The 20,547-nt window shown below is 47.4% G+C and overlaps 2 protein-coding genes across 23 annotated transcripts in view; both read left to right on the forward strand.

The window, feature by feature from the left end:
- The window catches only part of Arcn1 (archain 1 coat protein complex I subunit delta), a 30,409-nt gene extending 25,123 nt beyond the window's left edge, over window positions 1–5,286 (forward strand). The window contains exons 9-10 of the mRNA XM_026396348.2: window positions 1,184–1,388; window positions 3,128–5,286. Coding sequence (XP_026252133.1) covers window positions 1,184–1,388; window positions 3,128–3,217 — 295 coding nt within the window. The 3' untranslated portion in view covers window positions 3,218–5,286. The remainder of the gene's footprint in view (window positions 1–1,183; window positions 1,389–3,127) is intronic.
- A 4,756-nt stretch (window positions 5,287–10,042) lies between these two features.
- Phldb1 (pleckstrin homology like domain family B member 1) overlaps window positions 10,043–20,547 on the forward strand; it is a 48,102-nt gene continuing 37,597 nt past the window's right edge. For 11 of the 22 annotated variants that reach the window (XM_026396295.2, XM_026396296.2, XM_026396298.2 and 8 more), the window contains exons 1-4: window positions 12,189–12,285; window positions 15,844–15,924; window positions 16,804–16,927; window positions 17,805–17,975. In XM_026396295.2, the coding sequence (XP_026252080.2) occupies window positions 12,241–12,285; window positions 15,844–15,924; window positions 16,804–16,927; window positions 17,805–17,975 (421 nt within the window). In that variant the 5' untranslated portion in view covers window positions 12,189–12,240. Of the gene's footprint in view, window positions 10,114–12,188; window positions 12,286–15,843; window positions 15,925–16,803; window positions 16,928–17,804; window positions 17,976–20,547 lie in introns of those variants that run through there. The other 11 variants (XM_026396300.2, XM_077796939.1, XM_077796940.1 and 8 more) reach the window with 4 other exon arrangements.

Below are 20,547 nucleotides of genomic sequence, written 5' to 3' on the forward strand. Positions count from 1 at the left end.
GACATATATATCACACGCGCACATATAAATCCTGTTATTCACAATTTGATTATTCTTGTGGAACAATAGATGGCTGCCTTGAAACGTTGTAGGATTTGGGCATTGGTAATAGGTGGGGTTTTGTTTGTCAAGATTTATTTTACTAGACTATTTTTAGGATGCCACAATTTTTAGGCCCTTCTGTCCACCCTATAATTGTGGTTTCAGTGGTTTCCTATGTCTTAGTTCAATAGTCTCTAGAAGAGACCCTTAAGACAGCACTTTACTCCATTGTCTATAACTGATCAAATTATAAGAGATCAGATTGGAATAAGGGGCACAGAGAAGGAATATAAAAGAACTAGGACCATAAAATTGATAGAGAAGAGTTAATAAATGTCTTTTGCCACCCTTAAAGTTTTCTCTGTCTCCCATATTTACCTTGCCCCTGATACAAGCATTGAATGTCACTAGTGAATTAAAAGATGGTAAATTTAGAATGTGTAGGAGTTGGTGACACTGCCTGTCAGCCATGTGTGAGGGTATACAGTATATTCAAACTAGCCCTGATTCTTTTGTAGAATAAAGATAACCATATATCTCTTTCTCCCGTCATGTTTCCACTTTGCCCAGGGATAATTGTGCTTCCATTTATCAAATGAGAGTCCACTTGATTATAAGTCAGATAAATCTTTTGGCATCAGCGTCAGGCAGTTTTGAATCTTTCTCAGTTTTCTGAAAACAAATTCTCTCACAGGACAAATTAATCTCCATTATGTATTTAAACTACTGCCTCTCCCCAATACTGTTATTAACCTGCTTTATTCTCCATTGTTACCTATAAAGAGAGTTGAATTGTATTAAAATTATAACAGATCATTAGTGTAGAATTTTTGGAAACATGTCCTGCTTCACTCATTTGCAGTATTAGTCCCCTATTAGCTCCCAGGTCTATCTGCCAAGTATCTATCATTGTATATACCCATATCTACAGAGAATTGAGTAAGATCCTTAGCCAGGGTGCTGGGACTTTGACCATTGAACTTATTACTAGGGAGTCTTAATTTTTCCAGGACTGCATAAATATTGCAGTTCTAGAAAACTTGAAGCTGAATTTGAGAAGCATAATCAAATTTGGGGTTGGTTTTCCTTGTAGTTCTTCAATCTCTGGACATCTAACTTGACCAGATATTTCTCATGACAGATCCGGTGTTGGTGCACCAGTTATTGGTGAGATCGATGGGGAATATCGACATGACAGTCGACGAAATACCTTGGAGTGGTGCCTGCCAGTGATTGATGCCAAAAATAAGAGTGGCAGCCTGGAGTTTAGCATTGCTGGGCAGCCCAATGACTTCTTCCCGGTTCAAGTTTCTTTCATCTCCAAAAAAAATTACTGTAACATACAGGTACTCCATTTTAATAGAGTGCATGTATGAGAAGAAAAGTGGGATAGATGGCTTTGGGGCAGCATGGTTTCATGTTAGAGCAAAAATCATAAAAGCTAATGTCCCCCTCAGATTCCATTTCTGACCAATTGATTATGGTCAAATTTCTCGCCTGCCTCACCTAAGATTTTCTATGTAGGTCAGACAAAAAAATTGAATATGGAATGTGCATAAAAGTACTTATAGGGTATATACTTAGTTGTGTCCATTTTAAAATCCATTTATCCAAATACTCTGCATGATTTTATAATGTCTTGTTCTCAGTTCTATCCAAGAAATGAAAGAAAGGGCTGGGATTTTATCTCAGTGATAGAGCACTTGTCTCGCATGCATGAGGCACTGGGTTCAATCCTCAGCGCCACATAGAAATAGAAATAAGAATATTGTGTCAATCTAAAAAAGAAAAAGTTTTTTTTTAAGTATTTCTTTTATATATTTATTTATTTGGTTTTAGGTGGTGCTGAGGATCAAACCCAGTGCCTCACATGTTCAAGCGCTCTACCACTGAGCCATAACCCCAGTCCATAGAAAAAGAAAGTTTTAAGAGTGGGGCTATGGCTCCCTGGTGGAGCATTTGCCTAATATGCCTGAAGCCCTGTCATTAGCACCACCACCATCACCAAAGGAAAAAAAAGTGGTTCTAACAAATGGAAATGATTTGGGGATTTTTTTTTTTTTTTCCCCAGTGTTAGGGATTGAATCCAGGACTTTCACATATGCTAGGCAAGTCTTCTACCACTGAGCCACATCCAAAGCTCTGGATTTTTGTTAGTGTATATTATATAGAACAGTGAGCTTCATTATGTCATATTTATACATGCCAATTTTCAGATTATTTATGGCATGGCTCCCTAAATTACTGCAAACAATCATGAACCATTTCTGTTGCAAACTTTGTCTTTTAGGTAGACAAAGCAATGGAAATGTGTAAACTGTTCCTTTAGCATTTTAAATTCACCTCTAGTGTTTCGATTTGCATTAATAGGACCCAGTTTATAGTGTCTTCTATTTGACTTCTTTGTTATTCTGCAACTACCTTATTTTCCCATATGGCTTCTGTTTATCTGGGAGGTTCTTGGGAAGTTACAGCTTCCTCTGTAGATTCTGAAGAGTAGTACTCACTCTCAGTTAGTAGCATAACCCCATCAGTATTGGGTTAAAACCCAAAATGGGTTTTCCTATTTGGTCCTATTATTAGAAAAAGAATCTCATTGAAAGAAACCAGCCATGCCTTAGAAAATCAGTATTGTGGAATAGCTTAATAGAACATTGAACACAAGAGATTTTTTTGAACAGATGAAATGAATAATATTAAAGAGTTAAAATGTTGCATTTTGGGTTAACATGTTAATTGATCATTTTGATAGAATGTTGATGAGTTTCATAGGTTCTGTAGGGTAGAGCTGGGCTGTGGTCGCTCATTCTGGAGCTTTTACTTAATATTATTAATTCTGCTCTACATCTCATGACAAATTACCCTTTCTCTTTCTCTGGAGAGCAGATGAGTCATGGGTATGTTGATGGGTAAGCGTTAGGCAGTGAACTGCAGTTATGATTTGAAGAGTTTTTAGTATTTCTAAGCTACTTTTAATACTATGTTTAGGGGACTTGATCTGTTCTGTAATGAGGATTTAGTTAGCTTCTTAGAGACTAGAATCATCCTCCTTTTGCTTTACAATATTCTTTGTTTATTTTCCTAGGTTACCAAAGTGACCCAGGTAGATGGAAACAGCCCTGTCAGGTTTTCCACAGAGACCACTTTCCTAGTGGATAAGTATGAAATCCTGTAATACCAAGAAGAAAGAACCAGAAAGGAAAATTTTCAAATTTATAAAGAAGAAGCCAAAAGTGGCTGAAGAATTTTTCCAAATTTACAAGCCATTGGAGACCCTTTTTTCTGATACAGTGCACGTTCTCTGCGCTCAAGGACCCTCAACTCACCCCCAGTGTTTCAGTGTCATGGAGACATTCTTTGACAAAGACTGACACAGACATAAAGGGAAAGGCTGCTGATTTCTTTGGCAGATTTTACTGGCCAGCAGGAAAGCAAGCTCTCCAGAGAATGCCCCCTGTAAACACCTACTCTGCCTTCACCTAAGTTGCTCCTTTCTTTTAATCCCTAAATATAGTTATATTTCATATTTCATTTGTTTTTAGAAAGTTTTCTCTGTAGAAGATTTTAATCTTTCATACTCCTTTCCTTTATCATTAGTTTTTCTTTCTGTACAGCCAATCAAGCACGGGGATCATCTGTACATAGGCATTATATATGGCACTCCTGGAACAAAGGTTATCTAACCCACTGATTTTTGGACAATACAGGTGAACTATTTAAGGGGTATGGAGTCTAGAAGTTAAAGGAAAAGGTTGTTTTCTGTCCATCTATCCCTCTATCATTTGCTAAGTTGTTTTCCTTTTAAGGCCTGTCTTTCCTACTTGTGTCAATATTAAATATAGCTGAGAAGCAGCTTTCAGATGGTGCAGTCCCCTCTCCAGGATGTCTAGGAGAAGAATAGTTGTGTTCAGTAAGGAATTTCACATCTACATGTAATCATGTCTGCTGCTAGTGCAACCCAAGCTTCCAGTTCTCTATATTTTGGGTACTTGAGCCAAAACAGTCTTTGGAATCCATTCACATTCCTCAACTTTACCACCTCCCTCTTCCTGATCACTCTTTCATCAGTCCTCTCCTTTCTAGCAGAAAAGAGGTTATGATTTTGGAGGCTGTGGGTTCAGTGAGTCTTTGCCAGTCTGTTTAGCCCTGAACTATCAGAGAAACTCCATCTCTAACACTGAAGTTGTAGTGTTTCAAGAGGCAGTTGATTATATTGGTTGTGGAGGGATTATTCTTGTGTACTATGTTTCCTTGCAGCCGACCCACCATTTTCCACCAGCCTGTCTCTTGAAATTTTTTTCCTCCCCCTAAATATTTTGAGTGTCATCATGTAATGATTGTTTCTCAGCTCCATTTCATCCATTACTTTTTCAATGGAGAACAACATCAGCCAGCATAGCTTTGGTCTTTAACCCAGTATTGCACTTGTTAGGGTGAGGGTTGAGTGGCTGCAGGCCCATAGATGACCTCTTTGAGCTGTTTGGAGACCACTGCTCCCTCTGAACATCCGGCCCTCCCTGCAAAGAGTGTACTGTACTTGAAGCAAAGCAATCACAAATGGCCATGGCTGGAATTGCTTGCCAAAGAAATTTCTGGCCTTTCCCTTTCCCCTAACTGCATCAGGGAAGAATCCTTATCTCTAGCTTGGTTTCCACATGAGGTTTTTCTGAGGAAGGGGACTGGGACAAGAAGTCTGTCATGTAGTTAAGTAGGCAAGAAATCTTATTAATCCATTTTTTGTTTGAGAGTTGCTTGTCTATATGATTTTTAAAAAGTCAAGTTTAATTTCACAAATTTTTTTTCTGAAATTACTTTTGGGGTAATATTTAAAATGAAAGACATTTTGTAACCCTGTAAAATACATAGGGAATATAACATTCCAGTGTACACAAAGAAAGTAAATTCTTTAATCAAATAAAGAGTATTATAAAATGAGATGTTTAGTAGGCTCTTGACTTACACTTAGGTGTCTGCTTGCTGATTCAGGATGCTGTAATAGGATCTAAGATTAAAGATTGATGATAAATTTTTTTTAAGAGAAAATAATCTCTAAGCAAGAGTATTCATTGCCTTTTCCTCCATTTTACAGGTATTGCGCCTCATGTATTTTCTACATTTGAGCATGTACATGCACACATATGTTCCTAACAACGTAGTTTTTGAATTGTTACTATTTATGGCTTTGGGGAGGAGGCTGTGGGTTCAGCGAGTCTTAATTTGAAGTCTTAATTTTATCAGGGGCAATTGTACAATCCGAAAAATGAAGTATCATCTTCAAAGAATAATGTTATGCAGCATATTATTCTCCCTGTTAGGCAGCGGTAAGATGTGAATCAGGAGCTGGCCATAGTGGGACACCCCTATAATCCTAACTACTTGAGGCTAAGGAAGGAGGATCAAAGTTCTAGGTCAACCTGAGAAACTTAGCAAGACTGTGTCTCAAAATAGAAAAAGGCTGGGAATGTAGCTCAATGGTAGAGTACTTGGCTAGCATGCATGATGTCCTGGGCGGATTCCTATATTATTAGTTATTAATTTTTTTTTTGAGTGAACCAAGAAGAGGCAGTGAATACCTTGGGAATTGTTAATTCCCTCAGAGAAGGTGTCTTACTTTTTTTATTCCTCTTTTATTCAACTTGGGAAAAATATTGAATGTAAACAAATTGTTAGGAAAGCAGATAGAGAACTCTGAATAATAAATATCTAAAATGAAAGCATTGTAATGGTAAAGGCCAAGATTATGAATTTTTTTCTTAATGAAATAGTATATGATTTAATGACGCTAAAATATGGCTTGCCTTGCTGCGATTGTAACCTTAATCTAGTGAAGAATACCAAAATCATGCCACAAGTGTCATAATTAGGGTTGCTAATTCCTCTGTGATATCACATGGATTTTTTTGTTGGCCTCTTGTGAGGGAGTCTAGCAAAATAGATCTAGTCAAGCATTCTGTTTAATGTAGGAGGCTTGTGGTTCATGCTCTGAATTGATTAATCCCATGTAGAGAAGATTGGGAACATACCTCTCTGGACAGGAGTTCCATGTTAAAAAAATCACTCTTGGTAGCAACAAATCTCAAAACTCAACCTGTGGGGGCTGGGGACGTGGCTCAAGCGGTAACGCGCTCGCCTGGCATGCGTGCAGCCCGGGTTCGATCCTCAGCACCACATACCAACAAAGATGTTGTGTCCGCCGAGAACTAAAAAATAAATACTAAAAATTCTCTCTCTCTCTCTCCTCTCTCACTCTCTCTTAAAAAAAAAAAAAACACTTAAAAAAAAAAAACTCAACCTGTGCCATCTCTGATGATGGAAATTTTTGCCTTTAAATTGATTTTAAAATTGTTCATACTTGGTAGGATCTGAGAGATTTCCAGGGTGGATGTAGAATAGCCTTTTGTTAAAGTTCACCTCTGGCAGGGTTTATTTTAAGGAGATAGGAGAGAAACAGTCCTCATCTTCAAAAAAAAAAAAAATCCAACTGGAAGCAGTGATTACCTGGTTATGAAATCTTTTTCTAAGCTAGACCAATGTTAACTACAACTAGTGATAACATGGGTCTAAATGAGAGTATGTTTTTGTTAATTTTTTTTGTAGTTGTAGATGGACAGAATCCCTTTATTTGCTTTTTTTTTCTTTCTTTTTTTTTTTTTTTTTAAATGTGGGCTGAGGATAGAACCCAGTGCCTCACGCATGCTAGGCAAGTGCTCTGCTACTAAGCTATAGTTCCAGCCCAAGAGTATGGCTTCTTGTCAGGTAGGCTTCAGGGGAATCAAATGAAACATAAGGCTTGGGATGTAGCTCAGTGGTAGAACACTTGCCTAGCATGTGTGAAACCCTGGGTTCAATCCCTAGTGCTGGGGTCAGGGAGGCAAAAACTCAGAATGACTATACTATGCACATTTATCTTATAGTAACACCACATACACATACATGTCCATTCCCTCTTCTTACCTCATTTGGCAAGTATATTTACAACTCTAGAGCTTTGAAATTCCTATTATACCTACAAGTAGGTTGGTTACTGTGCATTCCCCGTTACCCAAGGGCAGACCCCATCTCTATAAATGTCTTCTATCTTACCCTGGGGAGTTAGTGATAAATACAAGCCAGGCCTTTAGGGAAATTAGACTAACTTTCCCATTCCAGGCTGTTTTCCCTCTCACAAACAAAAGAAGCCAAACTACCAGGCACTTTCTCCCATTCTTCACCAAAAAAGGTTTTTGCCCTGCTAACTACTTAACCCCTAAGTGGTTTAATCCAGTTCTGGAAACATCAGGTTGGTTACCAAACCAGGACAGGAGTTATTTGAAAGAAAGGCATTACAACTCCAAGGCAAAGAGAAATGGAAACAGGTCTTGTTTCCCATTCTTTTGTCCAAATAAGTGTGATGATGGAAATTGAAGGCAGGCCCTAGAGCTAATGCAACAGGCTTTCTACCACTATCTGTACCCCAAGCCTTCAATGCTTGTTCTTTACAGCCCACAGGAAGATCCTAAGCTCCAGACACAGAACCAGTCATCTGTCCTGTCCAAATTTCCCAGTCAGTTTGGATCTATTAGGTTTGTGTAATTTTTCTAGGACAAGCTGAGAAAAGAGCTTCTGCTGCTTTGCAGCCACTGAAACAAAGTTTGAACATTTTCCCAAGTTGAATGCAGTGAGGAGTTGTTTGGCATCTTTGCTGCTACCACACCTAACACTAATGATGCCTGAGTACAGAATCCAAAGAAGTCAGAAAGGGATAGCTTTCTGGGAGAGGGTGTGTATCTACAGGGACTGCTGGTTGTGTGAGCAACAATCACCTCTTTTTGGGGTAGAGGGAGTGCAGTTTGAGAAGAGGGACAGAGTGAGAAATATGCCAAAGCAAAGGCAGGAGGAGTGTGGAATCCACTCCTGACATTCATAGCCAAGTGCAGAGGCCTTGAAAAAAATCCACTCTTCCTTCCACACCCAGTCTTTGCCCTCTCCCCCTGCTTCCATTTCGGAAAGTCTGAAGCATGCCTGGAAAGCTGTTTTCTGCTTTCTTCTCCTCTCTTCCTCCCCCTTTCCTGAGCTCCCAGCTGCTCGACCTCTTGCGTAACTGTGAGAGAGCACTGAGTTATTTGATGGGCTCCAGATGTGGAGTGGGAAGAGGGTGGAGGGATGGGGGCGGTAGGTCTTCAGTCCCCTGAGTGCTCTTACTGTGGGAACATAGAGACCCAACACAGCAGGAGAGGGGACACATTGCACAGAGCCTTCATCAAGGGGTCAGCTGGTCCCTGGATTGGGAGGACAGTGAGGACAGTTGGGTGCTGTTTCAACCCCCTGCCTCAGCAGCAGCTGCCTCTATGATCAGCTCAATTATTCCTTGAAATTCTTTACCGAGACAGTAAAGAGGAGCTAGGGTTGGAAATGAAAAATTCTGAGGTACCCCAATCTGAGCCCCTCCACAAATGCTGGGTGTTAGTATATGGGATACAACAATTTTGTTTCTTTCTCTTTTTTTTAAACACACCAGAATAGCTTGAAAATTACTGTTGTGATCTGCTTCATGAAGGCTGGCCAGAGTTAAAGTCCTTTCATGAACCTCAAACTGTATGAACAGAGGAAGAATGAGGCTTGCCTCCCAACTCCTGAGGTTTCCTGATACCCACAGTGTGTGCTGGAAACTGACTGTCCCACCTCCACTGCCTAGAACAGGTAGCAACAAAGAGCACCCTCCCCCCTCCCCCTTTTTGTCCACTGCTTGGCTGGTCAGTCTCTGGTGGTGAAGGGCCCCCTGCTAATGCTAGCCCTGTCAATGAGTGACCAGGGATTCCTGCTGTTCAGACTCCTGCTGTTTCTGGTTTAGGGAGAGAGGGCAGAAACTAAAACCACCAGATCAGAACAAGGCTTTTCCATCTCAAAGACAATTTATTTTTTGCTATCCACTCAGTTGGAATTTAGGCCAGACTTGGGGTTTCCTGCTCCTTCCTTCAGCCAGGAAGAGTCTCTGGGGTCCCTCTATAGCATTCAGGTTAAAGAGATCCACTCTAGCTGAGTTCAGCTCCCTAGGGCCTCCCAGCCAGTCTCCTGAGGCAAGAGTTGGCTTTGCAAGTTAAGGATCCACTGTCAGTGTTCAATTTCTAGGTGGGGGTTGAGATGGAGAATGACTGACCAGGCTCAGTTTCTAGGCTGCTCTTAAGTGTTTACTGCTCCTCTTTTTTTCTCTTGTTAACCCCCATTCTTCAAAGACTCAATCTACTATAGGCTTGTGTGTGTCTCTAGCCTGCCTCCCCATTGCCCAACCTTAATCCAGTAGATCTGTGGTGGGGTGGAACTAATCGGGGAGCTGGTGGTAGTAACTCCACTCGGCTTTCCTCTGCTTTTCAGATTGCGTGGCACTTTAACATGCCTTCTTTACCTATTCTTAGGAAACTGTGAAGCCTCATATGCAGGGTTCTCAACCTCATTTGTGGCTTTTCGTGGTGGGCCTAGGAATGGAGTGAGGAGAGGTGGTAAGGAGGGAAGACCTAGGTGTCCCCAGTAGATGTTCTGGAGGAAATGTTGAATTGAGAGTATGTTGGGGCTGTGCCGACTAGGAGGTTCAGTGGGAACCAGTGAATGTTTTAGGCATGTAAGATGAGAGAGAAGAGAATAGGAGAGAAGAGGGAGCGCAAGCTGTCAAAAACACCCTCTCAAAACAGCGTTAAAACAGCGGTCCAGGGTGGTCTAGGAGAGTCCAGAGGGGAGGGCGGAAGGAAAGGCTGTGTGCGCGTGTGCTGTGCTGGTGGTGATGGTGGTGGTGGCAGTGGCGGTGGAGAGCCAGCTGTACAGATGAACAAAGCGGGCGCTGTGCAGGCGGGGGGAGGTGCTGCTGTGGGAAAGGGTGGGTGGGGGACCTTGGGCTCCAGCCCCACAAGGGCGTCTTCTCTGGCTGGCCAGGCTGACAGGACGGGGGTGGGGGCGGGGACGCGCGGGGGTGGGGGGCGGGACAGGCTCACTCTCCTCCTACTCAGAGGACTCCCAAGGAAAAGTAACTGTGTTCTCCCCAGTTTGAGGCCGCAGCGGCGGAGCCGGGCCAAGGGACCGGTGTCCCCCTCACCCCTCGAGGTAAGCGCACCTCCTCTCACTACTCTCACGGCAGGTTCACTGCACGGCTGGGACCGCATAAGGGAAAGTCCCCAGGTACTGGCGAGATCAGCTCTAGAGTAGGGAGCTCGGAAGAAACCCGTAGGGAAGGAGGGGACCTCTCAGGTGAGTGCGTGGAGATGAAAAGGGCTTTGTGGGAGTCAGCTTCGCTGCTTTCCCGTGAGCAGCTTGATTTTGCCCTTCCAAGCCGCTGCCAACGTTGCCGCCAGAGGGGGCCCTTGTGGACTCCCCCCGGAAAGGACTCTGAGACTTGCGGATCCAAACTCTCCTTTAGGCACCACCACGACTAGACCGACATTTGCGGTGGCGTGTGTGCGTGCGTGCCCTTGTCTCCAAAGCCCACACCAACCTCTCCGCCAAAAGCAGGAACACAGGAAGGGGGATCCCCAGTGGCGTATCCGCTCTTGTCCCTGGGTCAGCCGCCTTGATAGATTTCGAAGGGATAAGGAGTCCTGCTGGAAGGAACGGGAGTCCAGGAGGGATCCTTGGGGTTGTCCAGGAGATGGGAAGCGCGTTTGAGGTTTCCCAGGCACTCTTCAAGACCCCATGTCTTTTGGGGTCCCGGAGGCCACATGGGGCACCTTGAAAGAGTAAGTCGCAGGTTTTCGCCACGCCTTCGCGGTCTGGATTCGAATGCCTAGCGGAGTTCCCCCAAGCCGACGCTGAGACAAGTCATCGGGCTCCCCCGGGATGGGGAAGTGCAGGCGGACGACTGACTGGGTGGGGCCGCCGGGCGCAGGGTTGCCGAGGCGCCCCAGACGCTTCCGCGGAGGTGGGCGCGTTAGCGGGGACTTGGCTCGCTACCGCACCGCCCGGCGGGGGACCCCGGGCGCCGGGGCGGGGCTGCATTCTGGGCCCGTTAGCTCAGCGGTCCCGGAGGCTCCCGGGGGCTGACTCATCCGACGGCGGGTTCATCCACAGCTGTCACACCAGCGCAAGCTCTCACGTCGGGCATCCTCACAGCACACACGCAGAGCTCCCCACCCTCCACTCCCACGCGTTACATACACACAGCCCCTGTGCTACGTTCGCCATTGGGACACACGCAGAAACCCCAACACGCCTAGACCCCACCACACGTTTCACACTGCACGACTCACGTATAGGAAACCGTACCCCGTGCTCACGCAGCCCCATTCACAAGCTGCTCCGCTTACACACCTAGTCCCCAGCGACACAGTCAGCCTCACTCACACATGCAGTCCCTCACACATGCCAGTCCCCTTCCTGCAGCTGCCCAGCTGCAAGCTGCTGTGTGTAGGGGCCATTCCTTTTCCCCGCCGCGCAAACAAGCGGTTCCTTCTCCCTACCCAACCAAAGAAAGGCCTCTTGTCCCGAAGTCAGGGCGGGCGGGGCAGCTGCGGCAGGCAGCCCAACACTGCGCGGCCTTGTCCCACCCGGCGGCCTGGGGAAGGGCAACCAAGGGGGTGACAGGGGCCTCTAGCTTACGGAAATCCCACGCGACCTGCCGGTTTCAGAGAGGTGAACGAGATGAACCTTTCCGGCATCCCCCAACTAAAAATCACACCCCCAAACTACACTCACATCTCTTACTGGGGCTGTCTCCTCTGTCATCTGGCTGCATCTCCTCTCCCCGACTTGTGCGGCCGCTGGTGTGCCCCTAATCTCCCTCTTTTCCTCCACCTCGCCTACCTACCGCTCTACGGTCACCCCCTCCACTGCCCCTCCACCTCCTGGGACCTTCCCAATTTTCCCCATCGTCTATCCTCAGTCTCTCCCCCGCCATCCTCTGCACTTAATCTTCTCCTCTGATTTCATTTTTTTCTTATCCCCAGGCTCACTCTTAAACGTCCCCCTCCAACCCCCCGCGTGTCGCTTTCCCCTCCCAGTCCCTTCGCAGACGCCTTTATTTAAGTTTTCTCCTTTCTGGGGGCCTTTGGACACCCCCGCCCCGCTCGGGCATCCCGCCCTCTGGGCTCCTAGCCTCAGTTTCCTTCCCGTCCTCAGTTTCCTTCCCGTCCTGACTCCTTCCTCTGACTGTGGCCCTTCCCGGAGGGCGGATGTGTGCCGGGAAGGCGAAAGCCGCAGCGGGCCGAGAGGACCCGCCGCAGCCCAACGGCCACAGCCATGCGACACTGGGGGCGAGGCCTCGGCTGGCCTCCCGGGACCAAGGTGAGCGCTTGGGGGTCGCAAGCAGTGGTCCCACGGGGGCCAGGCCTTTCCCTCGGGGGCTGGCTATAGAGCTCGCATCTCGGGCGTCACTGGGAGCCCCTGGAGGCCTCCTTCAGTGCTTGCCGGTGCCAGAGCTGGTTGGCCCGGGCCTCACCTCACCCATTCGGGTACCGAGGTCCCGAGGGGAGTCTCTGAGCGCCCCACTCGGCAGACAAGGCTGGGACCGGTGTCCCGTGTTGCCCAGCTGCTCGCGCGTTCCCGCTAGGCGAGGAGGCCAAAGGGGCCAGTCCGGGGTGACCTTCTCTACGCAGTCGGGGACCTTCCCTGTAGCTCTCCAAATCTGGCCAGTTAGGCGTCCACACCTTGCTCCGGAGGAGGCATTTGGGCATCTATGTGAGGGTGTGGGAGCCGGCTTCCTTGCCCCAGAGTGGGACTCACACCGCAGCGGCCTTTTTTTGGCGGCGGGGCGGGGCAGGGTTTCCCAGAAAGGCAGCAGAGGCCAGGGCGGGTGAGTAATTACAGCCGAGGGTGGTGGGTAGCAGCCGGGTGGGACGGAAGCGGGCCAGCCAGTGGGGGGCGCCCGGGCGCAGAGCCGCTTCGCCGTCCCGGCTGGGGTTGGGGTCTGAGGAAGGGACGCCCCCAGGTGGCCCCTCTCCCTGGCGCTGCGAGACCCCTGTGTCAATGCAGCTCTGGTGCTGGGGCAGGTTGGTTTGGATGTCTTACACTTGACTTGGGTTAGGTTTCTGAGCTGGAGCCACAGCCTTGCACCTCTACATATTCTCTTATCTTCTTCCTACAACTCTCTCCTTATCTCTCCCTCTGCTTTCACCTCCTTGTTCCATTCTGGCCTCTCATCTAATCACTCTTATTCCCCATCAACATAATTCTTTATCTCCACTTGAATTTCTTTGGTGTAAATAAATGATCACAGGAAAGGCTTCAGAGTGACAAACACTCCAGGGTGGCAGATGAAGAAACAGGCCCAGAAAGGTGAAGTGCCTTGCTCAAGGTCACACAACTCATAATAAGAGCTGGCATTTTTATAGTGCTTTGCACTTTGTAGAGTGTCATTTAGTAAAATACTGAATCTCCAATCTTTTTTTTTAACGAACAGTTTAATTTATGTGTGATTTATATACCATAAAATCCACCCAATTTAAGTGTGCAATGATTTTTAGTATATTTACAGAGCTGTGCAACCATCATCACAATTTAATTTTAAAACATTTCTATCAACCCTCTCAAAATCTTTGTGCCCATTTATTCACTCTCTATTCTACCTTTAGCCTCAGGCAAACACTAATCCAATCTTTTAAAATTATTATTATTATAGTTTTATAGAAGATTGACTTGACAATCAGGTTAAATAACTTGTCCAAGATTTTATAGCTAATAAATAATAAAGTCAGCAGAGAATTTAAGGCTATTGTATCCCAGTTTAAAATTTTTTCCACATGACTATAATCCCAGCCACTCAGAAGGCTGAGGCAGAAGGATTACAAATTCAAGGCCAGGGCTGGGGATGTGGCTCAAGCGGTAGCGCGCTTGCTTGGCGTGCGTGCGGCCCGGGTTCGATCCTCAGCACCACATACCAACAAAGATGTTGTGTCTGCCGAGAACTAAAAAATAAATATTAAAAAAAAAACTCTCTCTCTCTCTCTCTCTCTCTCTCTCTCTCTCTCTCTCTCCTCTCTCACTCTCTCTTTAAAAAAAAAAAAAAACAAATTCAAGGCCAACCTCATCAATTTAATGAGACCCTCTCTCAAAATAAAAAATAAAATGGGCTGGCAGTGTAGGCTGGCAGTGTAGCTCAGTGATAGAATGCCCCTAGGTTCAATCTTCAGTACCACATAAAAATAAAAATAAAACTCTTCACTGAAGGATGATGCCTTTTCTTCACCATTGTGTACTTTTTAATTTTTCTTACCCATTCTTTTACATAAACTCCCCATTCCCAATCCACTCTCTTGTCTCTACACCCTCAGAAAATGCTGAGGGATTTTCCCGAGTCTAAGGAAGCAGGACAGCAATCTGTCCCTGGAAACTTCCCTGTGGCCAGGATGCCTGGGCAGGTGCCAAGCCAGCTTGGGGCTTGGTGTGTTAATGGCCTTTGCCTTCCCTCTTCCCAGGCAGGCTTGGGGTGGGCCCCAGGCACTATTCCGGCCTCTTTTCCGCCAGCTTGGTTGGAAATGGTGACGGAGATGATGTAGTCCTGGCCCGGAAGGGTGGAACCTGGGAGGATAAATTTAGTTGCTCCATGACTGAGGCCCTTGGGACCCTTTGCCAGGGTCAGACACTCCCTGGAACGCTGGCTCCTGCCCCTACTTCCTCTGTAAGTCACCTGGTAGATGGCAGCAAGAAACAGCATAAGGACACCCTGCTTTCCTTATCTACCTCCCTAAGCCCTTAGCTTTCCTGGGCAATATTTCAGTAGCCAATGAATGTTTCTCACTTTGACACTTTGGCCAGATGATGGACGTGTAGACACACAGTAACACACAAAGGTTCTTCCTCTCATTTCTCAGGTACTAGAATCATAAACCAGGGAAAGAGGGATGGGTGGTAGTGGTAGGTGGGTGGGGATTCAAGTTCTGGTTCTGGAATCTAAGCTTCCTATAGCACCAAGCTAGGTAAGAACACGATAGTCCTACATTCCCAGTAATAGTCACCATTGAGACTTAGCTGATTAGAGTGAGGTGAGGTTGCTTTCTGGGGAAGAGAAGGCGTAAGAGTTGAGATAAACAGAGATGGCAAGAATAGCTGTGTTTTTCCTGTGTCTCTTTTAAGAAAACATCCTGCTAGCTGGGGCAATGGTTCACGCCTATAATCTCAGCAACTTAAGAGGGCACACTGAGGCAGGAGGATCACAAGTTTCAAGGCTAGCCTGGGCAATTTAGCAAGACTCTGTCTCAAAAAATAAAAAGGGTTGGCTGGGCTTGCTCAGTGGTAGAGAGCTCGCCTAGCATGCATGAGGCACTGGGTTCAATCTTCAGCCACATTAAAAAAAAAAAAAAGGTATTGTGTCCACTTACAACTAAAAAAATATAAAAAGGGCTGGGAATAGAGCCTAGTAGTAAAGTCCCCTGGGTTCAATCCCTGGTACCCCCTCCCAAAAGGAAGGAGGAAAGAAAAAACATCCTACTGAGACCCCTGGGAAAGAGGCAGAGGAAGAAAAGGAAAGGATGGGGGATGGAGCCCTTTTCAGTTAAGTTACCCACCTGGAGACCCTTTGTCTACTGGTGCCCCTGGAGGGGCTTCCCTAGATTTTGCTCTTCCACCCACCCATTAGTGGGATTTCTCCCAACCTACTTAAGGCTCCAGATGGCTGGGGGTCTTCAGCTGCTAAGATTTGAGTTCTAGGTTGCATAGAGCAAGAAAGCACAGAAATACAGGCCAGGCCCTATTAGGCTATTTGTGTTTACCCTGGCAAGGGCCAGGACTGGTAAGGTGTGGTGGCTGTGTTGTGGCTGGTGAGGAGGGGGTAGCTGCTGCTACCTGCCTGTTTCTTTCCCTCTTCTACCCTGAGCTCCCCATCTCACCTTTATCCTGTGTCCCCAGGAACTCTGGAGTCCTAGGACCATGGATACTCTCAATAGGAGCCAGGTAGGCCCTGGATGCAAGACCCAGGTTGTGGTGCAGGTGAGTGGGTTTGGGGCCATGGCGTAAGAGGGTTATTGATGGGGATGTTTTCAGCTCTTCTACCCATCTGTGGCCCTAGCCTAAGGATGAGAGCAGCAGTTCTGGGCTGGGGATGTGGCTCAATCGGTAGCGCGCTCGCCTGGCATGCGTGCGGCCCGGGTTCGATCCTCAGCACCACATACCAACAAAGATGTTGTGTCCGCCAAGAACTAAAAAAAAATAAATAAATATTGAAATTCTCTCTCTCTCTCTCCTCTCTCACTCTCTCTTTAAAAAAAAAAAAAAAAGAGAGAGCAGCAGTTCTGTTCCTCTCTGTCCTTCCCCAGTTACCAAGCCTATTAACAGCTGAGTCTTTATCTGAATCAGGTTAATTGGTTCACCTAGAAACTCCCCTTTGAAAGTCAGAAGCGGTTTACAGGTTGTCCCTGGACTGTATCACTGGGCTGGATCCTGGATCGATGCCTCCGCCCTTCCTTGTAGCTTAGTTTAGTAGGGGCAAGCAGCAGCCAGGTGGATAGCCAGGGACAAAACTGAAAGGAGCTGGGCTGGCCCTCCTCTACAGTGCCCCCTCCTCCTTACCTAGAGCTCTGCCCCCACCCTTCTCTCCTTGTTTCTGTTTTAATAGACAAAAGGGGCAGTTGAGCCAAGACTTGAGATAAATCCAGTGGGGCGAGTTAGTGGCCTAGATTCAGATCTAATTACAATTTAGTGGAATAATGCTTTGTGTAAGATTTTGTGCTAAGCCTTTCAGCACCTCAGAGCCCTTTGGAGAGAGAGGGACAAGGGCTGGAGAGAATGCTGGTGCGACTGGGACTAGGGTGTTAAGGTGCTGGCCCAATGTCTATAATGATGCTCATCTCCTACCCCCACTACCTGCAGAAAGGACCCTTGGACCTGATCGAGACAGGCAAAGGGCTGAAAGTGCAAACGGACAAACCGCATCTGGTGAGCTTGGGCAGCGGGCGGCTCAGCACAGCCATCACCCTTCTGCCACTGGAGGAAGGTAAGCGTGGACAGGGACTCCCCACCCTCATCATTACAGGCATTCTGTTCTGGAGGCCATTCCCAAGCATATGTTGGGGGCCCTTCTGCCTCTGCCAGCAATGCTGGCCTTGTCTCAGCAATGCTTCCCCAGACCGCTTGCCTTCTTTGGTAGATAATCTGGCTCCTTTCTAGGATTAAAGATCAGTTTAGAAACAAGAAGGAGAGCACATTGCTCTTAGCAACCAGTATGTCCCAGGGAAAAAGGGGTCCCACTCCAGGATGATGCCTGCGTGAGAGGCAGGACCAGTGGAGAATGACGAGATGGAAGAGGGGGCTCCATCTCCCAAGAGGAGGCCCTGGCGTGGCTCCTTATAATTCTCAGCTTCTGCCCTCCCCTCTTCTCTCCTGGCTGCACCTGTTGCCTGGGTGATACTACATTCCCCACATTCTCCAAATACCAGTCCCAGGGACTCTGCCAAGGAGGGGCTGGGGGAGAGGCTGTACTGGGTGAGAGGAAGGAAGGGAAGGGACGAGTTGCAGGTGGCAGAAGGAAAAGGGGAGAGCAAGATTTAGAAGAAAAGCTGGGAACAGCCAGAAGGGGGAAAAGAAAAAGGAACTTAGTGGGTGGGTAGAGAAACTAAAGGTGGTATCCTCCTTTTCTACTCTCTCAGTCTGGCTCCTGTGCCCTTTGTGCCTTCCCATTCCAAGGCAGAGTTTTCTGTTTGAGAAGAGCTTTTGTCACTTACAGTCTCAACCAGACTCAGGGGCCCAGGAGGGGTGAGCTGTGGTGGGCAGAAATTCTCCCTGGAGCAGCAGGTGAAATGGATTCCCACAGTGACTCTTCTTGCTCTCTCTGCCTGGACAGTCCCCTGATTTAGTTTTCCTCCTGTCTTCAGGGAGAACAGTGATTGGCTCCGCAGCCAGAGACATCTCACTTCAGGGTCCAGGCTTGGCTCCAGAGCACTGCTACATCGAGAACCTTCGGGGTACCCTCACCCTCTATCCTTGTGGCAATGCCTGCACTATTGATGGGCTCCCCATCCGGCAGCCTACCCGACTCACTCAGGGTAAGATTGACGCCCCTAAACTGAGGAAGGAGCCTCTTGGTCACAGCTTGTGCATGCTGGGTATAGGGGAAACCTAACATGGTGGTTACCATGGTAACTGCCTGAATGGTCATAGTCAGGTGCCTCTGGACTTACAAAACCCCTCCAGCAGCCAGACTTGTCTTCAACCTGCTTTTCATTTCTGGGTATCCTTACCTTGCTTCCCCACACCATGGGGAGAGAAGAGACTCTAATTCCTGCTGTCAGAGGGCCTGGGAGCGAGTGTGTGTGGCTGTTAATGGTTGTTGGGACAGAGCAAGTGGAACAGCAGTCTTTTTTTTTTTTAATATATATATATATATATATTTAGTTGTAGTTGAACACAATACATTTATTCCAAACATTTAGTTTTATGAGGTGCTGAGGATCGAACCCAGGGCCCTGCGTGTGCTAGGCGAGCGCTCTACCGCTGAGCCTCAACCCCAGCTCCCCCGGAACAGCAGTCTTAAGGGGATCAATGGTGCTGTTCCTCGATGCCAAGAGGGAATTTAGAGAAGCCGTTGAGGAAGATGAAACCCCTGTGGAAATGGGGCAAGTTAGCTGAGTTTGATGGCAAAATCTGAGGACGTGCCTGTTCCTGCTACAAGACTGTCATGAATATGGTCACCGCCCTGTTTCCCAAAGCATCAGCCATTCTCTTATGCAAGGGAGACCCTGTGTTGTAAGGACCCCTAATTATGATGGTTATTAGGCTGGTAAAGGGCTGGCCAGGTGGCACTTTGACAGGCCAGGTGTGGAAGTTCCTCTGGAAACTAGGTTCTGAGCATCATTTCATACAGTGAGTTGTTCCATCAGAGGAATAAGAAAAGCAGATGTGGGCGGGGCCAGAGGTGAGATTATAATGAAGACCAGAGCTTTGGACTACGCCTGGCTCTGCACAGAGGGACTCTCACTGGTCAGAAGCCCTTTGTCAGGGGAAATCCCACTCATTCCATTGTCTCCCAAGCTCCTTCTATTCACATGCCTGGGGCCTTTAAGTGCCAATTTCTTCAAAATTGGCCTAGGAATGACCATGCCCCACTCCTTCCTCCTGCCCCTGAGGTGAGCACAGGGTAGGGAAACAGACTGCAGAGAGACAGGTCCCCAGCAGCAGTAGGGCAAGTCCTTGCCTTCTCTAGGGCTTCAGGGTTCCTGACTCTGGTTGAGAAAGAGAAACCCAGGAAATGGGGCTTTGGTCATGATGCCATCTGGTTCCTGATGGTCCGGTTCAGTCTCAGAGGGAGCATCTGCTCCAGGATTTGGGTGCGTGCAGGTGAGACAGCAGAGAAACAAGGAGAAGCAGGGCAAAGTTCAAAGGTGGCCCAGCCCTTACTCCCCAGCCCCCAATCCCATTGCTTCCATGGTTAAGAACACCTTTGCCCCTCGTGCTGTGAGCAGGGTAGTTGTGAGCCGTGCTCCCTATGCCTCTGTTGGATCTTCCCAGAGCATCTTCAGTTCCCTGAGAAGAGGGCGGGCCTGAGGCCATGATGGAATTTTTAAGCATTTCCTGTGGCCCCAGTGACCCCCCTTCCTCAGCCAGAAGCCCACCCTGCCAAGTATGTACCCTCCCACTCTCTTTTGACCCTAAACTCCCTTTACCCCCCACCCCCCAGTAGCCTTCTTGTCTGGGCTCGCCTGTCTTAGAAGCTTGGCAGCCTGTGGAGGGGTAGGCGGAAGCACAAAGGAATGGGTGTTCTTCTCTGAAGCCCTCCCCCTCCCTGGGCTCCAGGAGCTAAGGGTTTCCTTGTCTCATCTCTGGAGCAAGGCACCAAGCCCAGCCTTGCCTGGCCCCACTCCGGACATTCTTGGGAGTGCGTTTCCTTGGGAACTGGGTGGCTCGGGGTGCATGTGTTATCTGTGTGTCTGTGTAACAGGAGTGTGTTTATGTATCTCCGGATATGTTTGTGACTCTAGGCTTGTGTATTTCTGCATTTGTTTGTGTCTTTCCTTGTGTTTATGGATCAGTGTGTTCAAGTGGGTGTGGGGGTGAATCCAGGACTGATGGTACCAAAATGCCCATGAGTGTACTTAAGTGTTTATATGAGAACTCACTGGCCATATGCCTTCGGGTGGGCAGATGCTTGTGAGGACTATTTAGGGCTGGGTTTTGTGGCTCAGTGGTGGAGCCTTTGCTCAGCATGTGTGAAGCCCTGGATTCCATCCTTAGCACAGGGTGGCGGGAAGGGGGGATTTTCCCTGTCTTATTTCTCTTATATGGCCTTATAGAGTGGACCCTCCTCTTTAAAAAACAGAGGGGGTCTTGGGAATAACAAGGAGTCTGCTCTGGCTGGGCCAGGCCTTAGAAACATCATTCTGGGCACTGTGCCCAGCCATGGGCAACTTGGAGAGACACACTTCATGACAGGCAGAGATGGCAGTGACAGGCTCTTGCAGCAGGAGTATGCTTGGGCCAGGGGAGGGGGGAGGCGGGCAGAGAGCAGATGCCAACCTTTATCCTAGAGCTATGAACATGGGAGCATGAAGTGAGGGACCCAGGGGGACCTTGATTCCTCCCAGTACGGGAGCATCTTGGCACATCCCGTACTGCCCTCTC

Source organism: Urocitellus parryii, chromosome 4 (genome assembly GCF_045843805.1).
Source record: "Urocitellus parryii isolate mUroPar1 chromosome 4, mUroPar1.hap1, whole genome shotgun sequence".
NCBI lineage: Eukaryota > Metazoa > Chordata > Mammalia > Rodentia > Sciuridae > Urocitellus > Urocitellus parryii.